The following is a 22,448-nucleotide window of genomic DNA, read 5'->3' as shown; positions in this document are numbered from 1 at the left end:
TTGATGTTGTTTCCTTCACTGTACAGATAAATGAATGCATCTATTCACAGCATTTTTGACCGTGTTCAGTTATGCTCGGGTGTCTCTAAGAAACTATCATGAATCATGATCGTAATCCCGGCCCCCTGTACAGTCGAGTGTACCATACTCTACCATATTATGTACGTGTCGCCTTGTCCAGGGCAACCATTGATATCATAGTAGCTTTCGAAAGAAATGTGTGACACAGAAAGTACAACGTAGAATCATCGCTCGAGATATAACCAGAACGCTCTGGATCAATTTGCCGAGGGTTCTTCACTGATTGCACGAGAAGATCCTGCATTTGGCCATGACGGGCGAGCCATTGGTTTCATGACTCGATTCACGAGTAAATGTAAACTAGTACCGATCCTACAAAGTACAGATCAGCGTCAAATCTCAATTGAGAGGAAACATGCACTTACAGTCATCTGTTCGTCTACAGGTCTGACCATAGCTGGTACTGTTGTGTTAGAGGGGATGTCTACACGGGTCGTGGATTAGTAGTGCCATTTGAACGAGAAAAAACCTGATGGCGGTAGAATCGCTCGTCTCATCCTCCAAGTGCGTCGTTGCGAGCAGGTTATCCAGAAACAATGTCATGGAATGTTAGTAGAGATTCGAGGTGCAAACCGCTTCGAGATCGGAAATGCATATAGATATATATTGCTGTACATACTTATCGCTAGACGGGTAGTAAAACGGAAAAGTCCGTTTGGAGGTCACAGTCATCAGAGGAAGGGCGACAAATGTCTGAAACATCAAATACGATGTAGGTGACGCAACTAACTACGTAGACTGAGATCATCAAAGAATGCAAGACGAGATGGTCCTGTCTCGGGCTGTGACTGGTTAGTCGTTGGTTTCAATTCAATTTCGTCATGCCGGGCACACTGAGCCCTATAAATTAAATCAGGTAATGTGTTTTACAGGCGGTTGAGATGATCATACCGGGTAGTAGTAGGTATGGGAGTATTGAGAATGTTTTCCTCGGGTTCGTCATCCTCAAGTTCGTCATCATAGACCGGCCGTGGAGGATCCGGCTTCTTCTCCTTTTTCTGGAACCAGCTGAGGCAAAAGAAGAGCACATATGGTCTTGTTCCATCATCCACACCGACAGCGTCACCCTAGTAGGGAAGGACGTGGTCAGATACCACCCAACATCATAATTGTGGGACAACAAACATATGTAGCTTGTCCGAGAGGAACACGGACGACTTGAGGCGTGTGGCGTTTCGGTTGACGCTCCTTTTGCTTCCCTTTCTTGTCTGACGATGACCGAATGAGATTGGAAAAGGTTGTGACGCCGTGAAAGCGAGTAGATGGAGGGCGTTCCGCATCGGCGCACAGGTTCGTGTCAGCAATTATTTGTTGACGTTCCTTCTGCTTGTTGTCTGACGACGGCCGGATGCCACTGAAAAAGGCCCTGAAATCGTGCAACGGAGAAGGCGAAGAACTCTCGGCATGAGTGCGTGACGATGCAGAGTAAGCAGCCTGTCCGCGAGGCCTGTTGGTGCGCTCGTAGTTCAGTGCCCTGTGGCGCTGGCCGGGAATTTCTGACTAGGAGTATCTAAGACGACAATGAATTGGTGACCATGGGACTACGTACATGAAGAAGCCCTTGTTGATTCTGGTCGAAAATCAGTATATACATGGGATGCTAGTAAAGAACACGTGCCTGTTGTTTGCCCCATGAAGGACCAGCCTGACATGGGAGTGCGTGAGCTTGTGCGCGGAGTGATATAGAAGTTGGGATGAGTCACCTTACCGCACGCCGCTGTGAGGACCTGCTCCGGTATCTCCCATTGCGATATTTTGTTTTCGTCGTTGCCGAATATAGAGCGTCCATCGACCGAGAATGCAACACGATACAGCGAAGTCGAATGCTGAAACCGGGCGACTTCAGTGCCTGCGGGGAGCTGCCACAAGCGAATTGTGTTGTCATCAGATGCCGATGCGAGGAGGGTACCAGCCGAGTTCAAGATGATATGAAAGATGTGCTTGTTGACATTATGATCCCTGGAGTGATCATGATGTCAACAAGCACATCTTTCATATGAATCAACTTGCACTCCATACCAGCACTCGAAGAATGAGTTTAGGGCAGGCGGGGTCCCCCAGCTTAATGCTCGGGGGACCCGCAATCAATTTTAGCACCGAGATATGACAGCTCGAAATAAAGTAGTATACAAGTCATCGGGATGACTGAGAACGCGCTCAAAACGAGTTAACGGGGCGAGAACGCGCTCAAAAAACGAGTAACGGGACGACTGAGAACGGGAAAAAAGAGTAAGACTCGATCAAAGCCGCTATAGGGCCTATTTTTTTTAATTTTAATTTTATTTAGAAATGACCCCGCACGAGCCGTCGACGCACAAATACAGCAGAAAACACAAACAGAGCTGACAATCTCGGTGAGCTACGGATTTTGAGAACCGTGTATGAGTAGATGAAGCAAGAAAGGGTGCTTGTGAATGTACTTCTGGAATTCATCCGAGGACCAGCGTCCCGCTTAGTTGTGCCGCGGCCCGGCTATGGCTGACTCAGGCTCGGCATTTACTGGATAGCCGGCAGTTCGGCCAAACAGGTGAGCCAAGTCACCAGTAAGCTCTTTAGATTGGTTCAAAGCGTTAGTCAGCCATGCAAACCAGCTATGAACCGAGAATGTATGAACACCGGCTTAAAACGGCTTAAGCCGTTTTAAGCCAGCTCCAACCAACTCGCAAACATGTATGAAAACATTTTCTCGTTCCCTCAGGCTCCAGGACTCAAGATTGCAGTGTTGATTGGATTGTGTACCATGAGTAAAGTCCCTGTTCAAGTCGATGGAAGATTTAGACTGGGAGATGTTCTGGGATCTGGTTCATACGGTATGTAACTATGTCATTCACATGGTGACTATGTTGAATTCAGACAGATCTCACTTAGCTGTCATGTACTGCGCACGAAACATCATAAATAATGATGTAGTTGCTATCAAACTGGAACCCATTGTCAATAATTTGTCTTCTCTGCAGCGCGAATACCACATTTTGAAACAACTTGAAGGTGGGGTTGGCATACCCCATGTACTTTGGTTTGGTAGAGAGTCGACGTACCATGCTCTGGCTCTCAACCTCCTTGGTTCGTCACTGCATGATATATTCCTCATACACAGTCAGAAATTCAGCCTTCATACTGTCGTTAATCTCGGTGACCAACTGGTGAGTCAGTCTGTGGCAGGTTGTTGCAGAGGCTAATACATTTACTCAGCTCTCATGTCTCGAATACATTCACTCACACAATTATGTCCATGGTGATATCAAACCACAGAATGTCATGGTGGGTCTCAACGATTTGAGGCACACTGTCTTTATTATCGACTTCGGTATTGTGAAGGAGTACTGCAACACTTCAACTAGAATGCACATACCATTTCGCCATGATTGATGTCTTACCAGCACCCCTGCATTTGCCTCAATCAACAACCACTTAGGAGTTGAGCCAGGTCGCCGCGACAATCTCGAATCACTGACATATATGTTGATATATTTCTTATGTGGCTCCCTCCCATGGTTATCTGATTGCCATGAGAAGCTTTCTAGTGCTGCCATACTCGAGCATAAAGTAAACACTACCGTTGAAGTCTTGTGTCATGGAATTCCTGTCGAGTTCGCAAGTATTCTCGTTTACTCACGCTCTCTTGCATTCTCAGAGGATCCTGACTATGACTATCTTTGTTCATTACTGCATGGTCTTCGTGCCACATTGCCTGCATCTGCTACGTGCTTGCTCGATTTCAGCAAGCCTGATGATCTTTCCACACATACTCCTGCAATCCCTGATGAATATCGGGTGACCGAGGTGACACCCCCATATCCACTGAAGGCAACGCCTCTTCGCCTGATCAACTCGTATGTGAGTAGTCCATTTCACTCGTGAACTGAAGCTCAAGTTATCTGGAAGTTTACATCCACATAACGGCTCCCAACCACATGCCCCAACTTCAACTCCATGCAGCAAAAGTAGCCGACGCTGTTGATGGAACACATGTAGCTACTAGTACTTATATGTACATAAAATGAACGCATGTATTCACATTGCTACAGCCCCAGTGAGTCTCGTCTAGTCTGGGCTGTAGGATATTTATTATTAGCCAATTATGAGTCTCCCACCGCCATGCTCTAATTGACATTGTGCAGTTATGGAACCTCCATGAGGTACTTGCCATTAAACCAACGAGTCACTTCCCTAAGTTCCCTTTCTGACTTTATTGCAATGTGATATAGATCCAGGCTAGTGTTGCTGTCAAACTGAAGTGACCTTGAGGTAATTTGGGTTCAGTTAGAAATTGAGGTAGTTCGATACAACTTGATTTGTTTACGCCTCGTAGATAAGCATCGAATTATGAATGAACTGCCAAATGAAATGCTAAATCTGGCCTGTGACTTGGTGATTTGTTAGAGTAGTGCTCCATCAACCTCACATCTCTAGCATTTCCTCAATGTATTCTGCTCCTCCATTTCCTGTCCTCGAACCTTTTGGTCTAGAACGTGATTATATGTATTTTCATCGGACCGCAGTACTGCTTTAGCGCCAGAGGACAGGTGCCTGCAATGCTGTACAATACAAATGTTGAGCAATCCTCCAGTGTGGTTAGGTGACCAGTGTCTAGGTCATCATATAAATTCGTGCGTTGTACTGTGAGTTTAGTATTGTATTCACCAAACATGAGTTTTCACCAGTGGAACAGTTCTGCAGCTTCTGCTACTAGTATCTCTTCTGCATCTGAGCAACAGCATCATCACTCTCACCCAGGCTATACAAGTCTGCCATGGTCCGCTGCTCATGCATGTCCACCATTTTACCCTCAAGATGCTCTGCATGAGCTTGAGCGTTATGAGTGTGAACCAGTCACATTCAATGTGGGCGAGCACATGACTGATCTCGTTCGCTTCTGGGAGGTGAGCTCGACTTTTCCTTCACATAAGGAAGGTGCTAAAGTCAGTTTCAGCGCATGGAAAAAGTCTATCCACTATTTTTCTGCATTGCTATGGATGTTCCGCCAGTTCAGGCATCCTTTGTGTTGTGCGAATGTGTATTTTCATCCAGCAAAGAAACATGCACACTCCGTCGAAGCAGATTCTCACCACGAGTATTGGAAGCACTCCAGATTCTCAAGTTGTCTTACAGACAGGAGAGACTATGTTTCACTAGGGAATCAATTGCAAAAGAGGATGACTATCAAATTTCAGGGCCTGTGACATGAAGGGCTGCAGAGGAATTGATACATAGTTACGGGGAATTTTGACGAGCTTGCTGATCTATTACAAAATGTCGACAATGATAATGTAGAATGAAACATAGCCACTTCATATCTACTTCACTTTACAAACACTTCTCATTGGCTGGAGCTTCGAGCCGTATTCATTACACTTCAGTTCATTTCACCTCGACCCATCGAACCTAGAATGAACTCCCACCTCATTTCGATTGGGTTCAGTTCATGGAAACACTAATCCAGGCTCATCCAGCACTCAATCAATCAGCGGCTATGTTCTCCACCCACTACTTCTCTCATGCGATGACCATCCCGGCAATACTACAGTGATATCTGGATACTTAGAAGTTTTTTCTACCTTCCACCTTTGCTCGTAACTACTGCCTACATACTTGTTCTGGGAGAGCTATATGCAGGGGCATTGAACTTTGATTTAGTATGAATGACCAGGAAAAGTGCTTACCGAGCACTGAGCGGTGGTTGAGGTCTTTGCCTCTGATGTAATCGATTATTGATGGGGTTCATGTTAGGTACCGTGCCGACTCAGGAAGCAGAGGGGTCGGGGCTTGGCTTCAGCTCTTGCGCTGCTCCCTTAGCCGAGTATGTTCCCCGAATTTGGAGCAGGTCTGACGTTGTCTGATGGTAGGATGAGTGGACCGCTTTGGTCCGCTTTGAGGGTCGGGGAGTAAGAGCTACTATCAGTGGGCTGACTAGGAGCGGAGCGGAGAAGGTGGGGAGTGATGCGGAGAGTGGATAGGAGCAGGGGGAAATGTTGGTAGGGGCGGGGAAAGCAGAGGACAATGCGGAGGGGCGAAGGAGGATATTTGATAGGGGCGGAGTAATAAGGGAAAGACTTAGAGCACGGCTCTAAGTTGGAGCGGAGGGTTGGAGGGTCAGAGGTGACAACAAGTTGAGACTTGTGTCCAGAGGAGGCAAGGTCCTACTGAGAATTCTCACAAGATGTAACTGCGAGAAGACAAGTAATATTAAGACTGAGGAAAATATCTAAGTACATGATATGTTATATACTACTATGTATGAGGCAGTGACCAGGATAACTATGTTGTAAAGCTATGTACCAAGGATATAGTTTGTAAGTATTTTACACAGGCGAAGACATAAGTCGGAGCGGATATTAATATGTACGCGTCGGATCGGCGATTGGGCGGTAATAGGAATTACCAGTGATCCGGAAGTAAGGGTCTATGTACCGAAGGGGAAAGTATATATCTAAAAGGAGAAAGAGATCCAGTTGAATGGAGAGGTTATGGAAAGGGACCGGTTGAGTGGTTGAGCGGAAGCGTAGGGCGGAATGCGGACTTGTGATTGGATGGAGTGGAGGATGGATGGAGTGGAGGGGGTCGGAAAGTGGAGTGGATATCAATATCGGAGCGGTCAGATCAGGTATATGACAGTTCACTTATATCCCACCCTGCAGTAGCTACTGTGGAAAACTAACAGGGCACCATATATTCCACTCAACATCGATCATGGGCATCTGCTATGGCTAGTCAGCCAATCTGTGCGTCGCGTTTTTATCAGTATTAGGTAGAAACATTTTTCACTCACATTTCCTGCAGGGAATATCCAATCAACAATGCCTTATGTCTAGTTTCAGCACTCAATGAACTGATTGGTCGATCATGAGGGTGAAGGCACGACCCAGGAGTTGCCATGCTGTCTAGACTCTAGACTCTGGCTCTTCACCTTGTATGGCCACCTACACCCTATCACTCAGCGCCCTTTGAACTTTACAAGTAAGCAGTCCAGAACTCCATACTACTTTCTACAGTACTCATTGATGTTTTTCCATTTATATAAAGAGGGATTGCGTTGTTGGGTCTTCATTACTACTAGTCTACTACGGTACTACCAATATGCCACCTCGCCGGCGTGCGCCCAAGGTCGTTGCTGCTGCTGCTCCCATTCCCACTCCAATTGTCACTACCCCCACTGCTGCTGTCACTGCTCCTATACCCATTCCCACTGCTGTTGTTGCTGCTCCCATCTTGGCCCCTGCTGCCATCATCCCCATTGCTGTTGCAGGATTTACAAACCCACATTGAGACCGGCAGCTCCCTCGCAGATATCGAGATGATGATGCAGCTTGTGCTGGTCCAAGTCGCACAGATCCTACAGTGGAAGAAGGGGAGTCTTTCAACCTCGAGGATGTCTCTGCAGACAAAGAAACGGACAACTTGCCTGTACCTACAGTCAGGGCACCTACAGGCCCTAGCCCACTGCAAACTGCAATTCAACACCATCCATTCCACTACAACCAACCCTTTGGCCACCGGTGGTTGCGCCAAAAAACCTAAAAGCTCTGACAATGTTCTTTTCCTTTTTAGGGAAGATAAAGTCACTAAGTGCAGGATCTGCATACCTTGCGAGTAAGTATCACGTCTGTGTCAGTGCAAGACATTTTTTCTTTCTTACATTCTTTACCAGGCAAATGAATCAAGAGGATGCCTCATACCCAGCGACATCATATGCTAACTCTACTGCCTCTGGAGGTCGTCGAACGCACATTTTCAATTGTCACACCAACCTTTACTTAGAAGAGGCAGAGCGCCATGGATGGCAGATACAGATCAAGTCTTTGAATGATCTTTTTGATGAAGGTTGGACCCTTGCGATGATCCATAGACGGCTGAAGAAGGATCCGACTTGTACCATTGATTCACTTGGTTCGCCCTCTGATCGTGATGACACACAGCTCAGGCAGTTAGGACCTCTGCAAGATGAATTACCTGACTTCACCATCAATGAAATGCATCGACAGCTCGTCAAGGTTATTGTTGTTGACGACCAGGTGAGTCACCGACTACTTTCTACAAGCTATTGTTACTAATGTCTTCAGGCAATCAATCTCATTGAATGCCCTGAATTTCGTCAACTGATCCGTCTTCTGCAACCAGAGTTAAACAATTCTGACATCTGTCACCGCACCAAATTGCGGGAATTGATCCTTGACGCTTTCGATGACTACTTCGAGGCCTTAAAGAGCGACCTTGCGGTAAGTGTATTACTGTCGAGAGTCCCATGAAGTGTCTTATATTTTTTCAGAAGGTGCAAGGAAAGATCTTGTTTACCTCCAACTTGTGGTCGGATTCTAATCTCCGTCCATTTATGGTGATCACTGCTCACTGGATTGCCAAAGAAGATTGGACTAACGTGCTCATCTTAAAGGCAGCACTAATAGCTTTTCACCATACCCCAGGGAGTCATGCAGGAGATAGCCTGGGCTCATCCATACAGGGCCTCCTCAATCATGCCAATGTAACAGATAAAGTAAGTATCTAGTTTTTTCAACATGACATGTGCTGACTTCATTTAGTCGGGTCATTTTACTCTCAATAATGCGGGAAACAATCATACTTCCATGCAAGAGTTATTGCGTCTATTGGAGTCGCGCGGGATACATTTTCATCCTGTTGAACAGAGGATCCTGTGCTTTCCTCACATCATCAACATCTGTGTGAGGCATATTCTCAATGACTACTGGAAAGCCGACTTTTCAGGTGTGGTTGACAGATGGGTAGTTGAAGGTAAGACCATCAACAAAGATACATATGTTGAAGCCATCCAAGGCAAAGCCCTGGATCAGGTGAGGCTCCTCATATGCACCATCCGTGCATCAGACAAACAATGTAATAGTTTTAGGGTAATCATTACCACGGGAAATGACGAGAAGTGGTTCCAAGATGACTCAGGTGCAATCATCCAACTCCCTGTCGTGCAACTGCTACATGACGAGCCCACACGTTGGGATTCAACCTACGTCATGCTGAACCATTTACAAACCCTTCGCCAGGTAAGCGTCCACCCCACTAAATACATGGACTAACAGAGAACTAGGCCATGGATTTATTCTGCGACTCCCCCCTTCAATGCCACATGATCAACAAGAAGTTGAGTCTGATGGAATGGCTCGTCCTACAGGATTTCAAAGTGATTTTGGAGGTTGGTACTTACATGTTTGAAACTTGCGATCCATTTTAGCATTTTATATTAGGCGCCGCACACTGCTCAGCAAACGATGTCCAGCAAAAGCACTCCCATACTGAGTGGTGCAGTTCCCACTTTCGAGAAAATGATCCAGTGCTGGAACTGTGCCTTTAGTTAACATAGGGTTGGATTGGACGGACAAGTATGATGATTGCATGAGTGCCATGAACACCTATGCTGTCGCAATGTGTCAGTCCTGCGTGCTTTAATCAAGTTTAACTCTCATCATTCCTCTCATAGTCATTGATCCTACAATGCGCATGTCATGGATGGAAAAACACTGGGGCCAGCAGCGAGCCAAGGATGCCAAGAAGCACATAATAAAACTGGTACATCTATTTCACTAGTAACAGTACAACTCTGAACCTACATCCTGCAGATGCATGGAAAGAGAGGGAAGAACACCTCTGGCTCTGCGCCGTCTCCAATTACTGAAGTGCCATGACGCACACTAGGCGCATGCATCTACAGACTTCCTGATATGGAAACACTGTCAGATTGTCACGATAGTGTCCAAACGGTTGATCAGGAGTTCGAGGCTTACAGTATGGCTACCTAAAGCCCCAAGGGAACAGATATACTATCATTTTGGAGGGTAAGCCTTGTGTCTCTCTTGCGCTTTTGTCATTGACCATGAAGTGTCAACCAGGTGTCTCAGGGCATGTTCCCAACTATTTATGCTGTTGCAATGGACTACCTCCCAACACAGGCATCCGCTGTTCCATGTGAGTGGGTGTTCTCATCAAGTAGCGAGACATACACCAAAAAAAGGAATCACATCAGCCCAGTCCTGATGGAAGCGCTGCAGATCATTAAGTTTATCCTCAAAAAGGAGAGACTTAACTTTACCAAAGGATGGGCGGCATCACAGTGAGACATGGAATATGCGCTGCTATGCGAGATAGGGTCTGACTCTGATGGGTCTTTTACACTTAACACCAGTGGAGTTTCAGGCAACAGTTCTGCACATGACGCTCTTCTCAGTGCTATTGCAATCCAGGAGTGCGACGACATTGAAGATGCTGCTATTATCTATGGCGCATTACATTGATTTTCTCATTTTCGTCAGTTCTGATCTCTTGCTTCTTGTTTACCACTACCTTTACTTGTTCTGGCGCTTGTCCTTTTTATGTTCTCCCGCCCCCATCTCTGCGACACGTTCTCCTGCCCCCGTCTTCACAGATCTATGTCCCATTCTCCTTATCTCTGCTTGTTCCGCTTGTATCTTACAAGCATGATTGAGACTACAATACAACTAATTCGACTTAGCTTTCCAAACATCGGATTAGAAGATTCACTTACGTCGGCTTGGGGACCCATCCTGATTCATGATCGTCAATATCAGATGTGATTTTAGAGTTTGTATTGTGTAGTATCAAGGATCAAATGGTAGTGTTTCCTTTTTGGGCATTTGACCCTAAGTATTATTATTACCAATGTATTTATAATTAAGCACAAATATATATTCTAATTTTAAAGCTGGCTTGAAGCCTGTAAAACAGGTCCATTGACTGGACTGAGCCATATATTACATAAACTATAACTATATTGTGGGTACAACAAGTGCAGCGGAGAGAAATCAATCTACTACACAGTTGGGTCTTTGCTGCCTACTGCCTCACTTGAGAACAAGAATGTTCGACCCTAAAGGGGATTGCTACTGGGGAGTGCTAATCTCTGTCTAAGCGACCCTATTTAACCCTACCGCAGGTAGGATGAGGATCTGCAAAAATGTGGAACAAGCGGAACTAGCGGAACTCAAGCGGAACAAGCAGGACTCAAGTGGAACCCAAGCAGAATGGAACAGAATGAAGCAGAACTCAACTGGATACAATGTGGAACGTAAGGAGTCATCGGAACTTGCAGGTCAAGTTGAAGGAAGTATATCACAAGGTTAGATTGATAGTGGGCATAAGTCAAAGCGGTCCTCTAGTAAGGTGAAGGAAAAGTGGGAAGGTAAAAGATGGGATTTGATAAAAAACACCCAAACCCTCAGTACCACTACTTAAAGGGAATATTATTTTCAAGGAACACTGAGGTACAGGTAGTAAGTTTCTCAGGAAGCGGAAGTGAAGGCAGACAGTGCACATGGGTGCAATACTCCGGAATAGGGGTCTATGCCATAAGGGCATGTGTCAATTTGATCCAGATAATGTTAGGAACAATGGGAAGAGAGATACAGCATACCAATGGACCTGGAAGGATGGGGACAGGACATGCGAAGGTTGTCTGATGATGCACGGGAATATCGGATAGTGCGGGTGGGTTCCGAAGGATGCGCGGGAATGCGGAACCCATCGGACAATGCACGGGAAATGCAGAACAAGCGGAATATGCAGAACTGATGTGAGACGATGCGGAAAGGACGGGGTTTTACACCTACAGTGGGGGAATTCCCCACAACATACACAGCTCGGCTAATTACAGCTCTGCCCACGGCTAAAGCCAACAAAAGCTGGAACCATGGCAACACTAGTTCTGCTGCCTGTATCAGCACAGGCGCAACACCAGCCATGGCCAGAGCAGTAGCTCCTCCAGCGTGCATTGAATGCCCAGAAATAGTCGGTGGGAAAAAATGCTGAAGGTAGCGCATAAACCACGCGTGTGTTGGGATAATCCCAGTGGCTGCCAGCCATAACTGAGGATGGTGGGGAAAGCAATCGTCATGAGCAGCAACATACCTCCGTAACAGTTCCAATGGATCCATCCTAGCGTTTGGTTTGCCTAGCAGCAAAATTTCACATCCTACTCCCAAGGTACTGGTTTTGTGATGAGGCAGGAGGTAGGTTGCTGAACTGTGAGTAAGAGTGAGAGTATGCTGCAAAGGGACTTTGCGATACAATTGATGTTTCTTTGCATTAGGCCAACATAACTTGGCTAAATGTTGGAGAGTCTTGAACCCTGTAACGAGCAGGGCAATGAACAACATGTCATCATAGTCTGTTGATGAACTGAGCACATCCACTATGAGGGCAAGGTCATCAATAGTCAGAGGTTGTTTGTGCTGAACAGGTCTAGACAAGCGCCGTTTGCAACCTTTAAGGGTACAGGTCACAAGTAGCGACTTGCGAGCCTCACACACATGTGGGAAATGGTCTTCAAGTCAATTGACAATTCCAGAGAGGTAAGAGTCGACCGAGCATGGTTAAATGTGATGCGACAACCAGATGACGAAGAATGAAAGTGTATCCTCTGTCGGTTCAACTGCCCGACCATGGAGATGACAAAAATTAAGGTACAAATTAAGGTGTGAATCATAAGCGGATGCTGTTGTGGATTCTATCGCACAGCCAAGGGCCAGAGAACACTTGAATTGCAAGTGCTCAAGCATCCAGGCTTCCCTTAAGGGTTGCCTGGACTGAGTAGGAAGGTTCATTTTGGTCCGCCCCCAATGCATCCCGAGGGGGTTCAAAGTCGAAGATCTGAGCTGTTGGCACGAGGTCTTTGACCAGCTCATTATGAAAGTGAGAGAGGGCGTCAGCAATAACATTCTGCTGTCCCAGTATATGTTCAACCCAAAGATCTATACCGTACGCAATCAGGACATCCACCGAAGAGAGTAGCAATGAGTTGTAGACAGGTTTGGCACGGAGAGAGTCAAACATAGCCACGGTGTTGGAATTATCCATATAAATGAGGAGTTTTGCCGGTGGGTCATCCATGTTTATCACCAAGTGGATAGCTGAACATACCGCTAAGGCTTCAAAAAAGAAGATAGTGTCATGAGGACCATCGGGAGGCAAGCGGCATTAGCAGGCGAAGTTATCATCTGGAAACCAGAGACCTAATCCAGCCGCTGACATGTCTGTGTAGACCACTACCACATCATCCCGTAAGGGATCGAAATCTAGGCATTTGAAGAAATGTAATCCGTCGGAACGTTCAATATGGTCAGCCAGCCAATGTAGCTTGCGGAGTAGCGCATTGTTAGTGTGTATCTGAGCAAAAGTGTTGGTCTTCCCCTGGATCTTGTTGTAGAGCACCGACAGACCAGGTTTCAACAGCGGGAAGACGTTAAAGCTCCACTCACACCAACCTGCAAGATGTTGGAATTTGTGCAGGGTCCAATGGTGATTCTTGTGGGCAAAATGATGCAGCTCGACAACTAACTCAGCTTTCTTGTGATCCAGCAGCGACACCCTCATAGTGTTTGGGTCTACATTGAAGCCGATTACAGTCAAGGAAGTACCAAAAAGTTGTTTGGGCCGCTCATGCAGCAGGTTGAGTTCATCCCATAATTGCAAGAGATGAGTTTGTTTTGCGGGGAAGCAACAGTCGTAAGGCACATAATAAAGGACTCGATCCGAGATCTCAAAAGAAAAGGAGTTGTCCATGTAAGTTTTGAGAGTGTCAATGAAGGCGCAATGAATGGCGATCCAAGCTACAAGAGACATAAATGAAATCCATACTTTGGGGGATCCTCTACCATCAAAGTTATTGTTCCGATCAACGTGTCTTTGTCCATGGATGGTCAAGATTTGCTTTACTTGCCATAGAGGATGCATGGGCAGCCGACGAAAGGCTTGTGAAACGTCAGACTTGAACATTACCAGCTCTATGTTAGGGTGTTGCTTGCAAAAGCGAAGTAACAACACTCCAAGTGAGTGCAAACCATCAAGTTTAGTACCTTTGATAGCATCACGTTCAATCATGGAGTTCAGGGAGTAATTGCCCACAGTGTGATCTACAACCAGGCAAAGTTTGTCAGAGTTTGGTTTTGGTACAGTGTGCATTGGGACACTATACATGCCCGGGTAAAGTTCAGTGCCAAAGCTCTCCGATAGTCGCCCTAAACGTATCTCCTCACATATTTGATCCTCAATGAAGCGAAGCTGGTCGTTTGATTTAGCACATGTGTGTGATGAGTTGTCATTGATAGAAGGATACGAATCATCAGAGGTATCAGCCCAAGGCCAGAAACCTTGATGCAATGCTTGACAAACAGACTTAACGAAAGGTTGATTCGGGTGGTCCAAAAGAAGCTCTTTGAACCGGTCAACGTTAATAGGTGTCACAATACGAAAGAGGTCGGGTCTCTGAGCGATGGTCCGTGCAGCATCACTGTCAGAGATCTCATTCAATGGTGGTAAAGGTACAGGTTCTGCATATTCTGAAGAATGTGTGGTCGGACTAAAAGTAGCATCTGTGGGTGACCAAATAAGTCCCTGTCTATGACATGGGCGTTTAAATGGTGGTTCATGCGGACTTGGGCTTCGACTCTTCAAAGTGCTTCACTTCTGTGTGACGCCTTGCATAGAGTCTTCCGTCTTGTGAGTACGAGCAAACATGCGCATACCAACAGGTTTGAGCACTGTGGGTACATTCTCCCACATTCCATTTATGACAGGGTTCTCACCAACTGAAGACAGATTTGGCCCATGCAGGTGCACCAGATGCAGATTGCTTATCTTCGTCGCAGTGTCTGCCATTAGATTGGAAGTGGGACTTGTAGATGTTGGTGAAGGCTGCGAAGTCGGATAGTTCAACTCTGCACAAGTTCGCGGCTCGGTTCCTGATGGCTTTATCAAAGCAAATAATTCTTTCATGGGTTCGCTCGAGTCTGCGGTCAAATTTGTCATTGATATATTCTCCATACGCAGTGAGCTCATCCTCTCGATAAGGGAAAGCAAACTTAATGGCTCTTGCAGTCCTGTTCCATGCCGCAGACCATTGCACAGCAGTTGTGATTTTCTTCGACACTGCTTCTGAAGTTCCAGAGAACTTGATCTCAATATCTTTGATCATCTCGGTACATTTGTCAATGGTATGTGAGGAAGAGATGATGGAATGTATGGCGTCGAGGTTAACACATTTACTGGCAACAATTTCTGCCCATCTGGATTCATGGAATTCTGGGCAGCAACGGTGATACATGAGTTGTCATCGTACTTCTTTGGGGTCTTGAGACCAGTTAAGGAGGATTTTGTTAGTACGTGTGAGGTTTGCGGAGAGCTGACCTCCTCTAAAGGATTGTTCGGCTCATCCAAGACAGGTGAGATCCAACTTGCATCGCTTTCGAGCAGGTTCATCCTGCTCAGTGCTTTGCTCCCGTTGAAGTCCATCCTCTCTAGGAGCAATGGAGTCCCTATCTTCAGAGCATCATGCATCTCCTGATTCACGAGAGGCTCTAGATCTTTCAAGTTCTCTCGACCATTCGTCGAGCATGTCAAAGTATGGTGTGGCAATAAAAGATTCAGCTTGGTCTGAGGCTTTGTTGGTTGCTGATACAACAGTCTTTGCGATAGTGACAATTGCTTCTTGTTTTGTGATGATGCCCTGTTTGTAGTCATCAACTGTGCTGAGGCACTTCTCCACCAACTCTTGTTGGGATACAACCGATCTTCCAGCATTGGCTTGAGACGAAGTCCCTGATCTTCCCAGTCCCATAAGAGATGACTGAGTGTTTGAAGTGGCATTCTGAGAGTCTGACATGGAGGTACGACCAAATTTAGTGTGAAAGCGAAATTCAATAAATAACTTAAATTATGGCGCAGGAACATGCACGAGCAGGAGTGCTCAACACTGATGGCAGCAAGGACGAAAAGACTGTCGAACTGAAGTCCGTGCCACCAGTGTTTAGGAGAGTCAGGTCACAAGCATGTGTCACCATTAGTCGTGACGAGCATGCACACAGACCAGGACTCGGCTAGAACCGAGTGCGAGCATTGATTCAACTTGTTTAAACTAATTAAAACTCGATGAAAGATGTGCTTGTTGACATCATGATCACTCCAGGGATCACCAGTCTGTTTCCAGGTAGAGATATCCCAAGAGCGGATGATGGCATCATTGAAATCACCTGCTGAGAGGAGATGGGCGCCATCACGAGTCCTGGTGAGTGTGAGGTTATACATCAGCAAATGTGCAGAGGGTCCTGGATGGCCTGGAGAGTCTGGCTCCAGGTTATCAGGCTACCTGATTCGAGCCTGTGTCCACATGAATCTGCCATGACCAGATTGACATGACTGATACCAGATCACTACCAGATAGCTTACAGATCACAACCACCCGCGGACCAGACATGATGATAAAATCAATACATTCGATCATATTCAGTAGCGAAAAATGTAGAATAATACCAGTGGTAATACTTGGCGCTGTTTTAATACTCAGCACTGTTTGGTCAATGACATGAGGCACTTGGGAAATAATCAGACCAGTACAATTGTGACTCGGTAAGACTCACCAGCCTAAGGATTCTCTTCATCGTCATCCGAGGTAACATGGGCACAATGGGCAAGAGAGTCTTCACCTACCAGCTCCCACATTCCATCCACGATCTGATCCCACTTTTTATCAGGGAGTTGAGCCGTCTGGAGGGAGTACTGCATAGCGACACTGCCCCATGCTGCATCGAAGGAAACATTTTTCATGGGCTGGGAAGGGAGACCAGCGCGCTTCGCCTCCTTTGCAGCTTCTTTTGCAGAATCACCATCTTTGTACAAAAACAGTGCATGGTGCACCTGCAAAATGGAGGTTAGTAGGACTTTAACCAATGATTTGGGACTCACCGCAGCCGCACAAACCCCCAATGCACCTGCAGGTTTCCCAAAGGCTTGAAATGACATTCCACAACGCCTCGCATGTGCCGCAAGTAACTCCAGGAGCATGGGAGCCAACCATGATTGTTTCAGACTCTGTGACACCATGAGGACAATGACCAATAATGATTCTAAGTGACACTGACTTGGACATACCTCCTGATCTGCATAAATGAATGGTACACATTTTTGACCATCTATTTTTTGAGGCAGGCAACCTTGGACAAATTTGATACGAGCGTTGGTGTCAAGTCGATATTCTGCTTTTTTGAGTTCGCGTTCAAGAATCTTGATGGCACTTTTCCTGAACATACTCCAGCCACTCATTCAGCCGGTCCGTTGCCTCAAAGTGGAAGTTACATCAGCATTCAAGGCACCTAAACTGACTATACATACCACTTTCTTGATAGCAGGACACTTCGTGACATCAACCTTATTGTGCACGAAGAGAAGATCCCACAATTCCTGCAGCTTGCTAGAGACCTCTGGGTGTTCGTTTGTACCGAAGGGATCAGTGGTTGTCCCAGCCCAATCGATCAGTGCACAGATCAATCGTGCCCATATCTCATTGTCCATCTTATCCACAAAAGGTAGGTCTTCAAGCTTTAACTTCTTGAGTGGCTTTGATTTATCTGAGCGCTTGATTTCTTCCACAACAGCATTGTCAGCTCCCTTTCACATCAATGTCAAGCCCATCTGAATGCAACAGATGTGTCAGTAAACACTCATGTAAGTAGCGGTTGGGTACATTAGCAGTGACTCGCGCTGACTTGGTTCCCGTGGCACCAATTTCCTTTGGCAGTTTGGGGTTGCTGCCCTTCTTCTTGCGAGTCGCAGTGTTATGATCAATGTTTCACCAAATGGCAAAAGGTATCACACGACCACTAGGACTCGTCAAGGATGAGAGAATCAGATAGATTGAGAGGTAAACGTCTGAGTCTACACTGGGTAGGAACGAAGAGGTTAAGTCTAAAGAGAAACTACGCTAACTACCCTACCTATATACATAACATTGAGTTGGAGATATCTGAGTCTGTAAATAATCAGCCAATGAGAAAGAATCAGTACGATACTGCGCATGACGTAGTATGACGTCGCAATATATAAGCAATGATGTCAGAGACGGAGATTAAGTGACAGGAAGACATATGGTTCTAGCCCTGGGCATAGGGGATCCGATCGGAGATGTGATTGGTGAAATGTGAAGGGGTGAAGCTGTGACATGGTGATGATGTGATGATGTGAAAGGTAGTGGTGTCACGTGACCGGTTCGGGTACGAGCAGTAGCCGAAGGAAAACCGAGAAATGAAAAATGATTCGTATTGGGAATTCGTGACACGCAGCCAGTGACTCTGGTGTCTCATTGTGGGCAAACTCTCCATCTTCATCTCCTTCAGTTGTTGGTGTGGTCATGCTGCTGCGAGATGATGCACAAGACATTGAACGGGAACGTGTCTCTGAGGCTGCAGGTACAAGTTCTTCATCTGAAACTCTAGTCGAACTGTACCTCACCGATTTTGTTGTCAACCCTGACAATTTTCTTCCAGTCAGCTTGCAAGTTACTCAAATGTGCACCCTTCGCACATTTAGTCTGCGATGAACCACTGCTACTTTGTTGCTCGGTAAGTCGATCAGAAATTTGGGTCCATATTCAACACTGACCATTCCGCTGTGTCAGTTTCTTGTGATTCGGTCCCCTTGCGCTTCCTGACTGTTATTCCCACTGTTGCTGTGGTCTTCCTTGCCTTCATGATTTCTTCTCGTAAGACCTGTTTCTGGATAGGTAAGAGTTGTTGCGCATCTATAGCATAGAATCACATTGACTCACTTTCTCTTTTGATGCAGTGCTTTTCTTACCCTTCCAAGGCTTGCGGACTTCTTCTTCGACACTACTACTGTCATGCTCCTCAGGCTCGTCATCTTTGCTATTATCGCCAGTGCCTCCCTCGGAGCTTTGGGACTCTGAGTTGTCAGATGGCTGAAAAGCTTCATCTGACTCTGGATCCTCATCATTGCTGGCAGCTGTTTGGGATCAGGTAAGCTCATGTTTGACTGACTCCGACGGACAGCAACTTGACCTGTTGCAACAGAATAGTAACCCTTGGCCTTGTGAGTGGATCTGTCTGCCTGTGGGCAATAGGGGGGGGTAGCTTTGCCATAATTGCAATCGTCTCTTTTCAGTGAGTCTTCCATCGCAGCAATGTGTTCGATGCCTTCTTGATGTTCCTTCTCTACTTTAGCTGCTTCTTCCTGGTTTTTTGCTGCTGCTGCAGCATCTTGGGCTTGCTTTTCAGCTGGTGTTCGGCGCTTGGTTTTACCCTCGAGTAGAACTTTGGCAGGATGAGTATTTGCATTTGAGTGACTTGGCCGAGTCATGATAAAGTTGAAGGGATACTTGTTGGACTCTGATGTGCTGTCAAAAATTTTCCAAGGTTTGTTTCCTGCAAACAAACTGTCTTACCAATATCTTGCACCGGACTTATCACTCAGGCCCCTCCCAATAGCATTATGCTGAGCCAACTCGCTTGTTCATTCACTGGATGTCCTGAAACCTTCAAATCTCAACGTGGCTGGATGAAACACATTCACACCTATCATGGTTCTGTTGATGCCATCCCGAAATCCAACTTCTGCTGACTCAAACCCTCATTCTGACTTGGACCCCCAAGATTTCAATTTCAATTTCGACCATGACCTCATCAATGATGACTATTTCAATGATCACAGCCCTCAGCCTGAAGGTCACTCCAATCAACATCAATCACAGTACATACCTCACCCACATCTCCGTGGTAAGTCAAATACAATCATGTCTTCGACTTCGAACAGATGTAAAGTTGAACACTCTCTAGGTGACCCTTGCGACCTTGAAGGCAACCCTCTTCCTCCAAATGCCCCCAAGCCTGCGCGCTATGTAGGTCCTCAAGACAGCTGGGCACCCTTTGGGGATCAAGCCTAATACTTACTCACAGACTTCTTGTTCCAAAAAGAGGAGATGTCTGCCCCCAACATTGATTTTCTGATGGAGTTGTGGGCATTCAAAGCAGCCAAGTACGAAGAGGACAGCCCATTTAAATCTCACCGCGATGTATATGCCACAATCGATGCGATCCATGCGGGTGATGTGCCTTGGGAATGTTTCTCTGTAACACCACAACATGACCTTGATGAGTCGGACATGCCCCGGTGGCAACAGACTGAATATCAAGTATGGTATCGAGATCCTGATGCTGTCATACAGGCCATGCTGGCAAACCCTGACTTTGCTGGGCAGTTTGATTATGCCCCATATGTTCATTATGACCAGTCGGGGAAGCGTCATTGGAAGGACTTCATGTCTGGCAACTATGCGTGGAGCAAGTCTGTGAGTATCCTGGCTTATATTCTTCATAAATATCTAACCGACGTTGGTGCTTGCAGGATACAATATATGAGAATGATCCATCAACAGATGGATCCATGTACATTGGAGTCATCCTTGGAAGTGACAAAACAACAGTATCCATTGCCACTGGTCATGTCGAGTATCATCTGTTGTATTTGTCAATCGGAAATCCACATAATTGCATCAGGCAAGCTCACTGTAATGCAGTCACTTCAATTGGGTTTCTTGCCATTCCAAAGGGTACATGAAATAGTTCTATTGTGTGCCCTTTTGACACTATTTTTCAGCTGATTGCAAATATGATAATGATGCTCAATTTTGAACCTTCAAGTGCCAGCTTTATCATTCATCCCTGGCGGCCATCCTCAAGTCACTTGAAGGTCCAATGACGAAGCCAATTGTCCGACAATGCCCCGATGGACATTTTCGTTGAGTCATCTATGACTTGGCAGCTTTTATTGCGGACTATCCTGAACAAGTGATGCTTGCGGGTATTGTGCAAAATTGGTGTGTGAAGTAAGTGGACTGCGGACTAGCTTTGATAGCTTTGTTTGACTTATGCTTGGTTACAGGTGCACTGCACTGCCTGAGGATCTTGATGGGAGCACTGCTGAGCGTCGGTCTCAAGAATATACTGATGTGCTGGTTGAAACTTTCAATTCAGATGTGTTGTGGGATCAGTATGGGATAGATGATGATATTGTAGTAAGTGTTGTAGAACTCTGGAATTTGCATGTGTGTTTGATGAAATGGTCCCTTTAGCCCTTTACAAACGATTTTCCATGTGCGGACATCCATGAAATGCTGTCGCCGGACCTCCTTCATCAAGTTATCAAGGGATGCTTCAAGGATCATCTGGTGACTTGGACTGGCAAGTATCTGAAGGAAGTCCATGGTGAGGCATGTGCCAATGAGATCATTGATGATATAGATCACCGGTGCGTCATACTTCTTGCAGCTGCCAGAGTGGTACTGATCTGCTTGACATGGACTTGCAGAATTGCTGCTACACCAGCTTTCCCTGGCCTGCAAAGGTTTCCTGAGGGTCGCCGCTTTAAACAATGGACTGGGGATGACTTGAAGGCATTAATGAAGGTAATGCTCATCATATTCTGTCCAAAATCTAATTTATTCACACTTGTACACTGACAGGTATACATCCCTGCAATTGTAGAATATGTTCCTCCCCAGCTTGTTGAGTGCCTCAGTGCATTCCTCAATTTTTGCTACCTTGTACGACGGTCCGAACTTGGAGAAGACTCCTTGGCGGAAATCAAACAGGCACTACACAATTTTCATGAGGCCCACGAGATTTTTCGTGACTCTGGGGTCCGGCCAAAGGGTTTCGCGCTGCCACGTCAGCATTCAATGGTACACTATATCCGTCTGATTCAAGAATTTGGAGCTCCGAATGGCCTATGCTCATCAATCACCGAGTCTCGCCACATCACAGCAGTCAAGAAGCCATGGCGTCGATCGAATCGGTATGATGCACTTGGCCAGATGCTGCTCACAAACCAGCGGCTGGACAAGCTTGCAGCCGCACATGTTGACTTTGTGGCACGAGGACTTCTGCCAGCCTCACATGGGCCCCCACCCAGGCGTGGCCTTGACTTTGTGGATGAGGGTATTGATAATGATGCACCAGACATCGAAAGAGTCCAAGGATCGGTTGTTTTGGCACGCACACCTCGTACGTCTTTTTGCAGTATATGTGAATACATCAATTCTAATCACATCTACAAACATGCAGAACGTGGCTATCCTCGGACACTCGAGACACTTGCAGTGCATCTCCAGCAGCCCAACCTTCCCTTACTTGCTTGCAAGTTCCTTTACAGCCAATTGAACCCTGGCACAGCTCAGATCGACTGGAATCACTTACCACAAATCGACACATAATGCAGTAACATATACCCGTCTCAGACGGGCAGCCGGGTGTGACAATGTGCTGATAGAGACGGGCCACCCGGTGCTGGCCCATGGCAATAATTGTACCGTGTTAGACGAGTGGGCCGAGGGGGTGGAGTGTCCAAGGCAAATGGATGGGCCGGGTGTATATAGTATAGATGGTAGTATAGCAATGTACTATATAGGAAATTATGAATAGTAGTAGTGAATCCGGTGTGTGATAGATGAGTGGGCCGGAGGAATGGAGTGCAATATAGACGAGTGGGCCGGGGAACTGGGGTGTGATGGAGATGAGTGGGCCGGTAAATGAGGTGCAATGGAG

General features: G+C 46.3%; 7 protein-coding genes across 7 annotated transcripts; 5 read left to right on the top strand and 2 right to left on the bottom strand.

The window, feature by feature from the left end:
- Positions 1–162: 162 nt before the first annotated feature.
- Positions 163–1,675, bottom strand: EDB91DRAFT_1339508 (uncharacterized protein; the record flags this gene model as incomplete). The annotated part of the gene is made up of 6 exons (XM_041325668.1): positions 163–393; positions 447–505; positions 812–921; positions 973–1,148; positions 1,207–1,581; positions 1,631–1,675. The coding sequence occupies 6 exons, from the start codon at positions 1,673–1,675 to the stop codon at positions 382–384; spliced, it is 777 nt and encodes a 258-aa protein (XP_041171706.1). The 3' UTR covers positions 163–381.
- Positions 1,676–2,821: 1,146 nt separating this feature from the next.
- On the top strand, positions 2,822–3,981 carry EDB91DRAFT_1254016 (kinase-like domain-containing protein; the record flags this gene model as incomplete). The annotated part of the gene is made up of 5 exons (XM_041323739.1): positions 2,822–2,891; positions 2,950–3,224; positions 3,274–3,401; positions 3,462–3,918; positions 3,967–3,981. 5 exons carry the CDS (start codon positions 2,822–2,824, stop codon positions 3,979–3,981), a joined length of 945 nt encoding a protein of 314 aa, XP_041171705.1.
- A 582-nt stretch (positions 3,982–4,563) lies between these two features.
- Positions 4,564–5,069, top strand: EDB91DRAFT_896415 (uncharacterized protein). The gene is made up of 4 exons (XM_041328771.1): positions 4,564–4,691; positions 4,746–4,903; positions 4,935–4,964; positions 5,015–5,069. The coding sequence occupies exons 1-3, from the start codon at positions 4,633–4,635 to the stop codon at positions 4,943–4,945; spliced, it is 228 nt and encodes a 75-aa protein (XP_041171704.1). The 5' UTR covers positions 4,564–4,632; the 3' UTR covers positions 4,946–4,964; positions 5,015–5,069.
- Positions 5,054–5,269, top strand: EDB91DRAFT_1061276 (uncharacterized protein; the record flags this gene model as incomplete). The annotated part of the gene is made up of 1 exon (XM_041314428.1): positions 5,054–5,269. The coding sequence occupies one exon, from the start codon at positions 5,054–5,056 to the stop codon at positions 5,267–5,269; it is 216 nt and encodes a 71-aa protein (XP_041171703.1).
- A 3,394-nt stretch (positions 5,270–8,663) lies between these two features.
- Positions 8,664–9,407, top strand: EDB91DRAFT_1061236 (uncharacterized protein; the record flags this gene model as incomplete). The annotated part of the gene is made up of 3 exons (XM_041314425.1): positions 8,664–9,095; positions 9,140–9,244; positions 9,297–9,407. The coding sequence occupies 3 exons, from the start codon at positions 8,664–8,666 to the stop codon at positions 9,405–9,407; spliced, it is 648 nt and encodes a 215-aa protein (XP_041171702.1).
- Positions 9,408–13,038: 3,631 nt separating this feature from the next.
- On the bottom strand, positions 13,039–15,721 carry EDB91DRAFT_1254013 (uncharacterized protein; the record flags this gene model as incomplete). Its single annotated transcript, XM_041323738.1, has 5 exons — positions 13,039–14,458; positions 14,525–14,600; positions 14,650–15,125; positions 15,179–15,356; positions 15,409–15,721. 5 exons carry the CDS (start codon positions 15,719–15,721, stop codon positions 13,039–13,041), a joined length of 2,463 nt encoding a protein of 820 aa, XP_041171701.1.
- Positions 15,722–19,438: 3,717 nt separating this feature from the next.
- On the top strand, positions 19,439–22,117 carry EDB91DRAFT_1254011 (uncharacterized protein; the record flags this gene model as incomplete). Its single annotated transcript, XM_041323737.1, has 10 exons — positions 19,439–19,622; positions 19,683–19,748; positions 19,803–20,194; positions 20,251–20,455; positions 20,668–20,731; positions 20,788–20,920; positions 20,978–21,153; positions 21,214–21,310; positions 21,368–21,908; positions 21,969–22,117. The coding sequence occupies 10 exons, from the start codon at positions 19,439–19,441 to the stop codon at positions 22,115–22,117; spliced, it is 2,007 nt and encodes a 668-aa protein (XP_041171700.1).
- Positions 22,118–22,448: the final 331 nt, after the last annotated feature.

The sequence above is a fragment of the Suillus paluster genome (genome assembly GCF_016628075.1).
Source record: "Suillus paluster strain FC165 chromosome Unknown EDB91scaffold_97, whole genome shotgun sequence".
In the NCBI taxonomy this organism is placed as follows: domain Eukaryota; kingdom Fungi; phylum Basidiomycota; class Agaricomycetes; order Boletales; family Suillaceae; genus Suillus; species Suillus paluster.
The sequence above is the reverse complement of the archived record's forward strand: the minus strand, read 5'-3'. Positions and strand labels throughout refer to the sequence as shown.